The sequence below is a fragment of the Myxine glutinosa genome, chromosome 6 (genome assembly GCF_964187855.1).
Source record: "Myxine glutinosa chromosome 6, kmMyxGlut1.1, whole genome shotgun sequence".
NCBI classification, from domain to species: Eukaryota; Metazoa; Chordata; class Myxini; order Myxiniformes; family Myxinidae; genus Myxine; species Myxine glutinosa.
In genome coordinates, this window is record NC_136266.1 from 149,035,711 (window position 1) to 149,050,941 (window position 15,231).

General features: G+C 45.6%; 1 protein-coding gene across 10 annotated transcripts in view; it reads right to left on the minus strand.

The window, feature by feature from the left end:
* Window positions 1-7,213, minus strand: part of LOC137412902 (uncharacterized) — a 68,862-nt gene extending 61,649 nt beyond the window's left edge. For 6 of the 10 annotated variants that reach the window (XM_078780714.1, XM_068098237.2, XM_078780715.1 and 3 more), the window contains exons 1-2: window positions 7,084-7,213; window positions 2,538-2,649 (exon numbers count right to left, since the gene is read on the minus strand). In XM_078780714.1, coding sequence (XP_078636840.1) covers window positions 2,538-2,649; window positions 7,084-7,146 — 175 coding nt within the window. In that variant the 5' untranslated portion in view covers window positions 7,147-7,213. The remainder of the gene's footprint in view (window positions 1-2,537; window positions 2,650-7,083) is intronic. The other 4 variants (XM_078780719.1, XM_078780718.1, XM_078780717.1 and 1 more) reach the window with 1 other exon arrangement.
* Between the last annotated feature and the right edge of the window lie 8,018 nt (window positions 7,214-15,231).

Below are 15,231 nucleotides of genomic sequence, written 5' to 3' on the forward strand. Positions count from 1 at the left end.
TTGTACATATATCTGAACGCAGTTTTCCTGGGAGTTTGATTTTAATAGATAAGGCTGCGGGGCTCTCGTCGTTCCCCTCCACCCTGCGCGCTTTGGTTTTGGAATCCACTATTGACTTTTCGCCTCGGGAGTAAAAGCCTCGTAATCGGCCTCCGCAACTCTGATGTTAATCGCAGTTGCATGACAATATATATATCTGTGCAGTGTCTGTGTTGTGTTGTCCTGTGTTGTCACTGAACTACTTTCTCAAACTTTTGTGAAATCGGACCAAACTTCTGGTATGCACATATCTCTCCCGTCGGTATGTCCTAAGGGTATTTGTTTTGAAAAATTTTCCAATTTTTTTTTTGGGGAATTTTTTGGGGAAATCTTCTTTTTTTTCAACTTCAATTGTTTATAAAATGTGATATCACGTGTATTACAAATACATTTGTGCAAAATAATTGTTTGAATTATGATTGGTTTAAACCATGACAAAACGGCAACTCGGGTACAGTCATTTATCTATATATCTACATATCTGGGCAGTGTCTGTGTTGTCACTTAACGACTCCCTCAAACTTTTGTTTCCGTGGTTGTGAAGTGTTTTTAATAACGTTGTGGTGGTTTTGAATCACGTGGTGGTGAGGTATTTTGAATTATGTGGTGGTGAGGTGTTTTTAAATGATGTGGTTGTGAAGTGTTTTTAAATCACATAGTGGTGTGTTTTGAATTACGTGGTGGTGAGGTATTTTGAATTATGTGGTGGTGAGGTGTTTTTAAAACACATGGTGGTGAGGTGTTTTTAAATCACATGGTGGTGAGGTGTTTATAAATCACATGGTGGTGAGGTGTTTTGAATTACGTGGTGGTGAGGTATTTATAATTACATGGTGGTGAGGTGTTTTTAATGATGTGGTGATGAGGTGTTTTGAATTACGTGGTGATGGTGTTTTGAATTACTTGGTGGTGAGGTGTTTTTAAATGACGTGGTGGTGAGGTGTTTTTATTACGTGTTTTATGGCTGTGAGGTGTTTTTAATTCCGTGATGGTGAGGTGTTTTTATTATGTGTTTTTATTACGTGTTTTATGGCTGTGAGGTGTTTTGAATTACTTGGTGGTGAGGTGTTTTGAATTACGTGGTGGTGAAGTGTTTTTAATTATGTGGTGATGAGGTGTTTTGAATGACGTGGTGATGAGGTGTTTTGAATTACTTGGTGGTGAGGTGTTTTTAAATGACGTGGTGGTGAGGTGTTTTTAATTTCGTGGCTGTGAGGTGTTTTTATTACGTTTTTATGGCTGTGAGGTGTTTTTAATTTCGTGATGGTGAGGTGTTTTTATTACGTGTTTTTATTACGTGTTTTATGGCTGTGGGGTGTTTTAAATTACTTGGTGGTGAGGTGTTTTGAATTACTTGGTGGTGAGGTGTTTTGAATTACGTGGTGGTGAGGTGTAATCGTCCCAAACTTCCAGTCTGCACCAAACCCTCCCCTAAGTATGTGCTGAGGAGTTTTTTCTTGGAAAAAAAAAACATTCAACCTAAATCTGCAACCTAAATTGCTTATAAAAATGTAATATCACAAACACAACAAATAAATTTGTGCAAAATAATTGTTTGCATTATGATTGGTGTAAATGATGACAACACAGCAACTCAGGTACAGTCATTATCCTCAGCTAAAATAAGCACGTTCCTCAGTAACGACGCTTCTGAATGCACTACGCACTACGCACTACGCACTACACACACACAGCCGACTCTGATTAGAGAGGGACCCAGACAAGAGTGCATAGGGTTGTCTGTATACAAGCTTGTTATAGTTATGCCAGCTTTGTCAGCGGAACCACACAGATTTAAAGGCAGTGCTCAACATTAACGGTTGTTGGACTTTCCATCAGATAAGTGACTCTTCAAAGAACCTGTATGAAAGACGTGTCACACCACCGAGAAGTTTAATAAACTCAACATATCTAACTTTGAATGTAGTTGTTGTCACTGTTGATTAGCCCCAGTCAGTTCTGCCCATGGCACAGACACAGCCGTTCAATCTCCTGGGAGCGACCCTGAGTTTCCTCACATCTAAGGTGGTGTGCTCTTACCTTCATGGAGCCAGTACTGCTGAGACTTCCACAACGTGTTTTATTGTGTGTGGAGTGGCCTGGCAGAGGTTGTAGGTGTGTCGGGTCTATGTATGTACATGGATTCGACGACACCACCTCAAAGTCTTCAAATGTAGTTATTTTTAGTGCAACAACAGTGATTAAAAGTGACCAAGAGGATCTTTGTGGACCTGACGACTCCTGTGCACTTGTGAAAATCTCTCTTGTACCAGTGAGGATGGAGTATCTATCTTGCACCAAGAACGATGATCTACATGTAGTGTGCTCGTGTGTGCGTATCATGTCGTGTCGCATCGCGTCATGCAGCTATGTCTATTCCAAAGCCTGTTTGCAAATCCTATCAAGCAGTTGCAAAACTAAATACCACCAGAAAAGTAAAAACAATGCGCAGGAAGAAAATAAAAGTGGAATGAAGAAAAAGAAGAAGTGATACATACTGTGGCCATGAGAACGTGAGGGAGAGCGGGAAACTGAACGGGATGCAGAAACCCGTGCCTTGTTACGGCAAGAAGAGGATGGTGATGACAAGGCAGCTTGAGAAAAACTCGTCTGGAAACAGTAAACAAACAAAAACCTTCTGTTTGATGGGCAAAAACACAGGATTTAACAAGAAACATTTCAAAAAAGAAAAAGGGATACATTTTGTCTTCCAACAAATGTCAAGGGACATGTTAAATCTTTTCAAGCAATACAGGCAGAGAGATACAATACAAAGGGAAGATCAACATCTGTTGAACTAAGGAGGATAAAGGGTATGTGACAAGGACAAATCGATTGGATTTTGGTGAAGATCCGGATCCAGATACGAGAATTGTAAATTTTTTTAAAGTGATTCTTCACCATCGAGTGATAGTGCCAAGAACTGTGTGTGTGTATGTATGTATGTATGTATGTATGTATGTATGTATGTATATATATATATGTATGTATGTATGTATATATATATATATGTATATATGTATATGTATATGTATGTATATATATATATATATATATATATACGTATATATATATATATATATATATATATATATATATATATATATATATATATATATATATATATATATATATATATATCACAATATCTAAAAAAGTTGTGGATGACTTATTGTAAAACTTGGTGCATGAGTTGGGGAGATGACAAGAACAAGCCGATTAGATTTTGATTCATGTCCGAATCCAGATCCGACCTGTTAGTGGGATACAAAACAAACTGTTCAGCCTGGCGGGGGTATGCGCTCTACCGAGTGCTGTTTTAGTTATTATCGCATATTAATATGAAACAGGCAAATTGTAGATACGAACTAAGAACCAGAGAAAACACTAAATAAATGAAAAATCTGCACAACCTAAAGGAATAGTTTGTGGTGTCATTGCCATTATCGGTGCGTTAAACACAAACACATTTCTATCTCCGGTTTGTTATCCTAGTTGTCTTCATTGGTTTCTAGCGTACAAAAGATATAGTGATGAAAAATGTTTATCCTTTTATTTTGGCGAAGAGACACACAATGCAATCGAAACAATGGCAGCGTCCATGCGGTGATGTAGGTAATAAGGTGGCCTCTTTGGTGAAACGTCGTCGACACGATTTCCAAACAAGATGCGTATAAAATTTCTTCTTTTCCTTCATTTTGGTTCTTTAACTTGCGTGTATACAGCGCATGTAATGTTTAGAATGAACCTTTCGTTCGTTATTATTCTTCCGCTGCTGTTTTTCAGGTTTTTTTTCTCACTTGAATTCATTTTTTCTACAACCGCTTGTCCGATTAACACAAATTTTTCACTGCAGGAGCGACTACTCATGTAGATTTTTTAAAATAATATCACATGCCCGAGCCTCCAATCTCCGCTTCTCACATGTCCAATATAACATGCCTCCGCCTCCAATCTCTCCTATCACGTGTCCTATATAACATGCCCCCACCTTCAATATCCCTCTCTCACATGTCCGATATAACATGCCCCCACCTCCAATCTCCCCCTCTCACATGTCCTATATGACATGCCCCCACCTCCAATCTCACATGTCCTATAGAACATGCCCCCACCACCAATCTCCCCCTCTCACATGTCCTATATAACATTCCCCCACCTCCAATATCCCTCTCTCACATGTCCTACGTAACATTCCCCCACCTCCAATCTCCCCTCCTCACATGTCCTATATAACATGCCCCCACCACCAATCTCCCCCTCTCACATGTCCTATATAACATTCCCCCACCTCCAATATCCCTCTCTCACATGTCCTACGTAACATTCCCCCACCTCCAATCTCCCCTCCTCACATGTCCTATATAACATGCCCCCGCCTCCAATCTCCCCCTCTCACATGTCCTATATACATTCCCCCACCTCCAATATCCCTCTCTCACATGTCCTATATAACATTCCCCCACCTCCAATATCCCTCTCTCACATGTCCTATATAACATTCCCCCACCTCCAATATCCCTCTCTCACATGTCCTATATAACATGCCCCCACCTCCAATCTCCGCCTCTCACATGCCCAATATAACATGCCCCACCTCCAATCTCATGTCCTACGTAACATTCCCCCACCTCCAATCTCCCCTCCTCACATGTCCTACATAACATGCCCCCGCCTCCAATCTCACCTGTCCTACATAACATGCCCCCGCCTCCAATCTCGTCCTCTCACATGTCCTATATAACACACCTCCGCCTCCAATCTCCCCCTCTCACATGCCCTATGTAACATGCCCCCGCTTCCAATCTCCTCCTCTCACATGTCCTATATAACATGCCCCTGCCTCCAATCTCACATGTCCTCTATAACATTCCCCCACCTCCAATCTCACATGTCCTATATAACATGCCCCCGCATCCAATCTCACATGTCCTATGTAACATGCCCCCACCTCCAATCTCACATGTCCTATATAACATGCCCCCGCTTCCAATATCACTTGTCCGACATAACACGCCCCCACCTCCAATCTCCCCCTCTCACATGCCCTATATAACATGCCCCACCTCCAATCTCACATGTCCGACATAACATTCCCCCACCTCCAATCTCCCCTCCTCACATGCCCGATATAACATGCCCCCACCTCCAATCTCCTCCTCTCACTTGTCCTACATAACATGCCCCGCCTCCAATCTCCTCCTCTCACATGTCATATATATATAACATGCCCCCACCTCCAATCTCCTCCTCTCACATGTCCTATATAACATGCCCCCGCCTCCAATCTCCTCCTCTCACATGTCCTATATAAGATGCCCCCGCCTCCAATCTACCCCTCTCACATGTCCTATATAACATGCCCCCACCTCCAGTCTCCTCCTCTCACATGTCATATATAACATGCCCCTGCCTCCAATCTCCACCTCTCACATGTCCTATATAACATGCCCCCACCTCCAATCTCCTCCTCTCATGTCCTGTATAATATGCCCCCGCCTCCAATCTCCCCTCTCACATGTCCTCTATAACATGCCCCCGCCTCCAATCTCCCCTCTCACATGTCCTATATAACATGCCCCCGCCTCCAATCTCCCCCTCTCACATGTCCTATATAACATGCCCCACCTCCAATATCACTTGTCTGACATAACACGCCCCCACCTCCAATCTCCCCCTCTCACATGCCCTATATAACATGCCCCACCTCCAATCTCACATGTCCGACATAACATTCCCCCACCTCCAATCTCCCCTCCTCACATGCCCGATATAACATGCCCCCACCTCCAATCTCACTTGTCCTACATAACATGCCCCGCCTCCAATCTCCTCCTCTCACATGTCATATATATAACATGCCCCCACCTCCAATCTCCTCCTCTCACATGTCCTATATAACATGCCCCCGCCTCCAATCTCCTCCTCTCACATGTCCTATATAAGATGCCCCCGCCTCCAATCTACCCCTCTCACATGTCCTATATAACATGCCCCTGCCTCTAATCTCACATGTCCTATATAACATGCCCCCACCTCCAATGTCCTCCTCTCACATGTCCTACAAAACATTCCCCCACCTCCAATCTCCCTCCTCTCACATGTCCTGCATAACATGCCCCTGCCTCCAATCTCACATGTCCTATACAACATGCCCCCACCACCAATCTCCTCCTCTCATGTCCTACATAACATTCCCCCACCTCCAATCTCTTCCTCTCACATGTCCTATATAACATGCCCCTGCCTCCAATCTCCCCCTCTCATATGTCCTATGTAACATGCCCCCGCCTCCAATCTCCCCCTCACATGTCCTATATAACATGCCCCCACCTCCAATCTCCGCCTCTCACATGTCCTATGTAACATGCCCCTGCCTCCAATCTCCCCCTCTCACATGTCCTATATAACATGCCCCCACCTCCAATCTCCGCCTCTCACATGTCCTATGTAACATACCCCCGCCTCCAATCTCCCCTCACATGTCCTATATAACATGCCCCCGCCTCCAATCTCCCCCTCTCACATGTCCTATATAACATGCCCCCACCTCCACTTCCAGTCTCCTCCTCTCACATGTCATATATAACATGCCCCTGCCTCCAATCTCCACCTCTCACATGTCCTATATAACATGCCCCCACCTCCAATCTCCTCCTCTCATGTCCTGTATAATATGCCCCCGCCTCCAATCTCCCCCTCTCACATGTCCTATATAACATGCCCCCGCCTCCAATCTCCTCCTCTCACAGTCACATGTCCTCTATAACATGCCCCAATCTCCTCCTCTCACATGTCCTGTATAACTATAAGTATAACATTCCCCCGCCTCCAATCTCCCCCTCTCACATGTCCTATATAACACAACGAGCAACAGCACACTGTGATAAATAAATTGTATACATATCCGTTCTATCCTAAGTGTAGGCCGCAACTTACAATCAATGATGTTAAAACTAAAAGACTTCCATTTAGGCTTTAAACAAACATACAAACGTGGCTTATGTAATCATCATGATCCATAAAGAAAACTCCATTGATTACCTCGACGGCATCCTCTTCAGAATCGCCACTCTCGGAATCATCATAACGAACTAAGCTTGCCATGAGCAATTTCAATGGCGGCCAAATGGCATCTCTCACTCTCACTAACGCAAAAACATTCTCAATAACACCATCGTCTAACGACTTAGAGTTAACTATAGACCCTCTGTTTTACCATTTATGCGACAAATCTTCGTTTTGAAAGGCCGAACAATTACGAGACGAAAGAACATATGCAAGAAATGGGACCACAGCCTCACTGGGATATAATGATTGTGATACACACCCCGTCAACCTTCAATGTGCATTAGCAATGCCGAATGATTAAAGGAGCCAAATTAAACACGAAACGACACAGGTAAGGAATTTAAACAAGTGAATTGCGAAACAAGGTCGACGACAGACCGCAGATGTTGGGTGAGGTGTTATTACTTGCAAAATCGAATATTTATCAAGTATATTGGTCGGTTGTGTTTGTGGTTCTGTCTGTCTGTTTGTCTGTTTGTCTGTTTGTTTGTCACCGGCCTATAGGTCACAATTTTCAAGAGATCTTCACGAAACTTCACCAAATGGTAGAGTTGGTCAAAATCAAGAAGCCTATTGTTTTTGGGGTCAATACGTCAAAAGGTCAACATAGGCCAAAGGTCACCAACTTAGGCTAAATTTCTAAAATCCTCAATTTTCATCCAATTGACTTGAAATTTGAAGAGGACTTGCATATCTGGTCACTGAACTCAACCACCAAGTATTCTTGAGGTCAACATATGCCAAAAGGTCAACATAGGCCAAAAGGTCAACATAGGCCAAATTTCTAAAATCCTCAATTTTCATCCAATTGACTTGAAATTTGAAGAGGACTTGCATATCTGGTCACTGAATTCAACCACCAAGTATTCTTGAGGTCAACATATGCCAAAATGTCAACATAGGCCAAAAGGTCAACATAGGCCAAATTTCTAAAATCCTCAATTTTCATCCAATTGACTTGAAATTTGAAGAGGACTTGCATATCTGGTCACTGAATTCAACCACGTATTATATTTTAGGTATACACAGGCCAAAAGGTCAACATAGGCCAAATTTCTAAAATCACCAATTTTCATTTTATTGACTTGAACTTCTAAGAGGATTTGTTTATATGGTCACTGAATTCAACCACCATCTATTTTTGAGGTCAACATAGGCCAAATTTTTAATATCCTCAATTTTCATCCAATTTACTTGAAATTTGAAGAGGACTTGCATATCTAGTCACTGAATTCAACCACCAAGTATACTTGAGGTCAACATAGGCCAAAAGGTCAACATAGGCCAAATTTCTAAAATCCTCAATTTTCATCCAATTGACTTGAAATGTGAAGAGGACTTCCATATCTGGTCACTGAATTCAACCACCAAGCATATTTGAGGTCAACCTAGGCCAAAAGGTCAACATGGGCCACATTTCTAAAATCCTCAATTTTCATCTGATTGACTTGAAATTTGAAGAGTACTTGCACATTAAGTCACTAAATATGGAAACGAACTATTTTTGAGGTCAAAAGGTCAAAGGTCAACTCAAGGTCAACCTTCCAAAATCATCATTTTTCATCTGAAAAATCGTCACTTTTCTTCCTGTTGACTAGAGCTTTGATCAAGATTGTCAATTTTAATCTCGATGAAATGGACAATTTGCTGTATCAATGGAATTTTTTTTCTTGGGGGTGGGAGCGGATTTTGCAAGTATCGTGCTCCGCATGACGTCTTCTTGTTTATTTATTAGCCATTATTACATGAACTGTGCAGTTGTGTGGGAGTATGCCATGTAACTAACATCACTCTACCCATACTGGTACCGCGTTTACATTCGCATGACGTCACTAGCACGCTGCAAGGTGCGAGGTGAACCACCTGATGTGGATCGCACATTTTGATTTTAGCGGCACGTTTCGCATCATTAAGGTGTGTTCTGTTAACAAGCGGCTTGTTTGATTTAAAGGGCTCGGAGTGCTCTGCTTCTGCACCCAATGCTATTGTGGTGCTCGAGGTAAATGCTCTCTTGGTCGCCATTTTCAGTTCTACTCGATCCTCTTGTGACAACTCCCCCGAATGAATTAATTGTGTTAGCAGCGGCTGCAGAGTAGGAGGAAGAGAAAAAGATAAATAAATGGGGAGTCAGAAGGAGAATCGCCCTACCAAGCTTATATGTGCACCTAATGCACTTTGCATATGCTGTTATGCATGTTTGTAGATCTTGAAGAATGAGTACAAAAAGTCGAAATAACAATTAACGTATAAAATGCAAGTTTAAATAATATTATGAGTTCCGGTATGTATAATTATAACAGGGGTAAGATTTATTTGGTTGGAGTGGAAGTATGGTGTTGAATCCGCCGATGGCGGCCATTTTTGCGACGAGTGACATCACGAAGCATCTCAATCTCTTGTCGAACAGTTATGCGAGCGGCTTGCAAAGCGTTTGATACGGAACGACTGGCTTGGCGAGCGAAAGCAAACTGCTTCCTCATGGAACTCACCCCTGAGTTTGATATCATGTTTTCAAACGACAATGTATCTTTGCATTAAAATGAACTTAAAGAGATGTGGCTGTGCATCGAAAATATACAGATAGAGAGAGAGAAGGAGGGAGACAGAAGGAGGGAGAGAGAGAGGGGAGGGGAGAGAGGGGAGGGGAGGGGAGAGAGGGGAGGGGAGGGGAGAGAGGGGAGGGGAGGGGAGAGAGGGGAGGGGAGAGAGGGGAGGGGAGAGAGGGGAGGAGAGGAGAGAGGGAGGGGAGGGGAGAGGGAGGGGAGGGGAGAGGAAGGGGAGCAGAGAGGGAGAGGGAGAGAGAGGGAGGGGAGGGGAGAGGGAGGAGAGGAGGGAGGGGAGAGGGAGGGGAGGGGAGGGAGGAGGAGAGAGAGGGAGGGGAGGGGGAGAGAGAGGGAGGGGAGGGGTAGCGAGAGGGAGGAGAGGGAGGGGAGGGGAGGGGGAGAGAGAGGGAGAGGAGGGGGAGAGAGAGAGAGGGGAGGGAGGGGAGAGAGAGGGAGGGGAGGGGGAGAGAGAGGGAGGAGAGGGGGAGAGAGAGGGAGTGGAGGGGAGAGAGAGGGAGGTGAGGGGGGGAGAGAGGGAGGGGAGGGGGAGAGAAAAGGAGGGGAGGGGGAGACAGAGAGGGAGGGGAGGGGGAAAGAGAGGGAGGGGAGGGGGAGAGAAAAGGAGGGGAGGGGGAGAGAGAGAGGGAGGGGAGGGGGAAAGAGAGGGAGGGGAGGGGGAGAGAAAAGGAGGGGAGGGGGAGAGAGAGAGGGAGGGAAGGGGGAGAGAGAGAGGGAGGGGAGGGGGAGAGAGGGAGGGGAGGGGAGGGGGAGAGAGAGGGAGGGGAGGGGGAGAGAGAGGGAGGGGAGGGGGAGAGAGAGGGAGGGGAGGGGAGAGAGAGGGAGGGGAGGGGGAGAGAGAGGAAAGGGGGGGAGAGAGGGAGGGGAGGGGGAAAGAGAGGGAGGGGAGGGGGAGAGAAAAGGAGGGGAGGGGGAGAGAGAGAGGGAGGGGAGGGGGAGAGAGAGGGAGGGGAGGGGGGAGAGAGAGGGAGAGGAGGGGGGAGAGAGAGGAAAGGGAGGGAGAGAGGGAGGGGAGGGGGCGAGAGGGAGGAAGGAAAGGAGGGGAGAGAGGGAGGAAGGGAAGGAGGGGAGAGAGGGAGGAAGGGAAGGAGGGGAGGGAGGGGAGGGGAAGGAGGGAGGGGAGGGGGAGGGGAAAGAGGGGGAGGCAGGAGGGGAGGGGAGGAGGGAGGAAGGAAGGGAAGGAGGGGAGAGAGAGAGGGGAGGGGAGAGAGAGAGAGAGGGGAGAGAGAGAGAGAGAGAGAGAGAGAGAGAGAGAGAAAGAGAAAGAGAAAGAGAAAGAGAAAGAGAAAGAGAAAGAGAAAGAGAAAGAGAAAGAGAAAGAGAAAGAGAAAGAGAAATGAGAGATTAAGGGAAGGGGAGAGAGACAGAGGGAGGGAAGGGAGAGGGAAGGGAGAGGGAAGGAGGGGAGAGAGAGAAAGAGGGGAGGGAGGGAGGGGAGAGAGAGAAGGAGGGGAGGGAGGGAGGGGAGAGAGAGAGAGGGATGAAGGGGAGAGAGATTAAGGGAAGGGGGGGGGGGTTAGAGAGAGAGAGAGGGATGAAGGGGAGAGAGATTAAGGGAAGGGGAGAGAGACAGAGAGAGGGATGAAGGGGAGAGAGATTAAGGGAAGGGGAGAGAGACAGAGAGAGGGATGAAGGGGAGAGAGATTAAGGGAAGGGGAGAGAGACAGAGAGAGGGATGAAGGGGAGAGAGATTAAGGGAAGGGGAGAGAGACAGAGAGAGGGAGGCATTGCCGGATTAACCATTAGGTAGACAAGGCATGTGCCTTAGGGCCAGCCAAAAAGTCGGGCCACAAAAATGGACAAGCAGTTTTCGTCAATTTTTATTATTTTAAACAAATTATTTCTAATTTCTGTCCCTGCCAGGGTAATATATGTATCTCAATTTTCGCAAATATTTTCAAGGTGCGCTACATCACTGTATAGTGTTTAATGTGGTTTGTATTTTATAATAAAAGGTTTTAAAACTTATACATCTGATGTTCTATTTGCAGATTCAATCCATCGTTATGTCAGGACGCAAATGTGGCTGGGAGCGAGCTCAGGAGTTGAAGAAAAAGAAGCATAAGGATGATCAACTACTCAAGACGACTCATAAATTGACATCGTTTTTCCATGTGGTGGAGAAAGATGCTGGTGTTGGTGGTGATGATGATATAGATTCAACTAAGGACTCCCCTTCAACATCCCCCGCAGTTGATCCTGTCGAAGACAGGCCGGCCGACGATGGTGGCAGAGACACTAGGGGCGAAGGTGCTTCGGTATCGACTCCACTGATTCCCAACGATGTCGGGTTGTTTGGTAACATCACAGACAAACTGCGCCATGTGTGGCGCCATGTGTGTGCCATGTGTGTGCATCAGCTTGGGCACTGACCATTTTCGGAACTTGCATGACAGTTATCCAGAAACGAAGCGCGAATACTCTGGGGGTGAATCGCTTTCTTAATGCCAGTGCCTTCAAACTGGTTTTGCCAAATGGGGAGGTAGCTGATCGTGATTGGCTTGTTTATTCTCCTGCCAAATCTTGCGTTTTCTGTTTTCCATGCACTCTGTTGTCCTCTGACAGAGGTGCACAGCTTTCTGGCTCGGGAGTTACTGATTGGAAGAATACGGCTCAGTACTTGAAGGCCCATGAAATCAGCCCAAAGCACATAGAATCAGTTCTAACATTTTGTCAGCGGAGTGCTGATGCCGGTCGAGTTAATAAGCAATTGCATCAAAAAATGCTGGAGCAGTGCAGCTATTGGAAAAATGTGTTGACACGTTGTGTTGCCACAATTACTTTTCTTTGCGAGAGGGGTCAGTCGTTTCGAGGTAGTAACGAAATTGTTGGCTCCAGCATCAATGGTAATTACTTGGGCATTTTGGAGTTGATTAGCCAGTTTGATCCGTTTTTGTCCCAGCACATCCATTACCATGCCGATCGGGGTCGCGGTCACACGTCTTATTTGTCAAAAACAATCTGCGAATAATTAATTGCTGTGATGGGCAAGCATGTACTTGGTCGCATCAAGGATGAGATTTAGAAGTCGCGGTATTTCTCCATTTCAGTGGACTCCACACCAGACATTGCCCATACGGACCAGCTCACTATCATCCTCCGCTACGTCAACATGACAGATCACATGCCTGTCGAGCGTTTCCTCACGTTCATTAGTATCTCTAGTCATACAGGTCAGAATCTTGCTGATACTCTTCTCCAATACTTGAAGGACCATGACATCGACTTTGACAATTGCCGCGGTCAGACGTATGACAATGCCAGAAATATGTCGGGCAAGTACAATGGTATGCAGCAAATTCTGAAGAACAAGAACAGTTTGGTTGATTACATTCCCTGTGCAGCTCACTCTTTGAACCTAGTTGGTCAGTCCGCGATGGATTGTTGCATTGACGCGGTTTCATTTTTGGGGTTTTTGCAGGGCCTGTATGCGTTCTTTGTGGCATCCACGCACCGTTGGGGTGTCCTGCAGACCCATGTGGAACAGCAACCTGAGTGCCTTGTTCCGAAACACCCATCGGATACCCGGTGGTCTGCCCGAGCTGATGCCACTGAAGCTCTGTTCCACGGTTACCGCCAGTTCCAGAGTGCTCTCGAAGAGATCTCTGCAGATGAAAATCAGAACAGGGAGACACGAAATGAGGCGGATTCTTTGGCAGAAAAGATGGGCACCATAGAAGTTGCCCTGATGTGTGAACTTTGGAATGATATTTTGCATCGGTTCAACTGCTGCAGCAAGTTGTTGCAAAGTGCCACCATAGAATTAACACCGGCTATTGGTCTGCTGAAGAGTTTGAATGAGTTTGTAAATGCGCGCCGAGAAAATTTTGATTTCTATGAGCAACAGGCATGTGATCGCTGCGGCAACAGCACTTACAAATCCGAAAGTCGGCGAATTCCCAAGTGTAAGAAGCGTGTCAATGATGGAAATGCTACTGATGCCACAGAAGGGATGACGGGCCAACAAAAATTCAAAGTTAATACATTTTATGTCATCATTGACCTACTGCGAAGTGCATTGCAGAAACGCATAGAGGCGTATTCTGTAGTGCTGCAGCGGTTTGGCGTTCTGACAGAGTTTGACTCTATGACCGACGAGGATATCAACACTGCTATTACAGGGCTTGTCAGTGTGTATCACAAGGATCTGAATACTGATTTTGCATCAGAGTTCCGTCAGTTCATTTGCTGGTATAAAGACCAACTGCCCTCAAGTTCCCCCTCAACAGGGTGTGCACAGGCACAGCGTATGTTTGAGCTGCTGCACACCACTGGAGTTCATGCAGCCTTTCCAAACACTGCAGTGGCTCTCCGAATATACTTAGCACTGATGGCCACCAATTGCTCAGGAGAACGCTCATTTTCGCAGCTAAAGAGAATCAAAGATGTGAAGCGTTCTACCATGCATCAACAGCGTCTTGGTGCGTTGGCCCTTTTGTGCATTGAAAGTGATTTGCTCCGAGAACTGGACTTCAGTTCCGTAATTGAAGAGTTTGCAGTTGTAAACGTGCGCAAGGTTACAATGTAAGGTCTAGTAAACTGTAAAGCAAAGTGCCAAATCTGTGCGTGTTTTATAATAATAATAATAATAATGCATTTATTTTATATAGCGCTTTTCAGGAAGCCCAAAGACGCTTTGACAGAGTGCAAAACATAATGCATAGCAAAACATAAAAACAATTGCAAAAAAAGAAGAATCAATAGGGAAATATTCAAAGCACAAAGGAGGGAGAAGGAGAGGAGATAGTCAGGGGTTAGAAGCTGTGGGCTAAATGTTGAATGCAGTGTTGAACAGGTGGGTCTTGAGTGATGTTTTGAATGTGGTGAGTGAGGAGGAGTCTCTGATGGTGTGAGGTAGCGAGTTCCAGAGGGTGGGAGCAGCGATGGAGAAGGCCCTGTCCCCCCAAGATCTAAATTTGGTCCAGATGGGGGGGGGGGGGGGTCAGGAGGTTGGTACCAGCAGCGTGGAGGTTGCGGGTGGGAGTGTGTCTGGAGAGGAGGTCAGCCAGGTAGGATGGGGCCAGGTTATGGAGGGCTTTGTAGGTCAAGAGGAGGATTTTGTACTGGATTCTCTGGGAGATGGGGAGCCAGTGAAGCTTGTAAAGGACGGGGGTGATGTGGTCACGGGTCCGGGAATGGGTGAGTAGACGAGCAGCGGAGTTCTGAATGTATTGGAGTTTATTGGTGATTGTTGAGGGTGAACCATAAAGGAGGCTATTGCAGTAGTCCAAACGGGAAGTGATGAAAGCGTGGATGAGGGTTTCTGCAGCCATGGAGGAGAGGGATGGACGGAGACGGGCGATGTTTTTCAGGTGAAATAAGGCTGTCTTTGTGATCTGTTTAGTGTATTTGTCGAAGGAGAGGGTTTGGTCAAAGATGATGCCAAGATTCCGGATGTGAGGGGAGGTGGATACTGGGAAACCGTCGATGTTGAGGGCAAAGTTATGGGTGGACTTGGTGAGCGTTTTTGGGCCAATGATGATTATTTCAGATTTATCACAGTTAAGTTTGAGGAAGTTGATTTGAAGCCAGGATTTTATTTCAGTGATGCAGTTTGTCA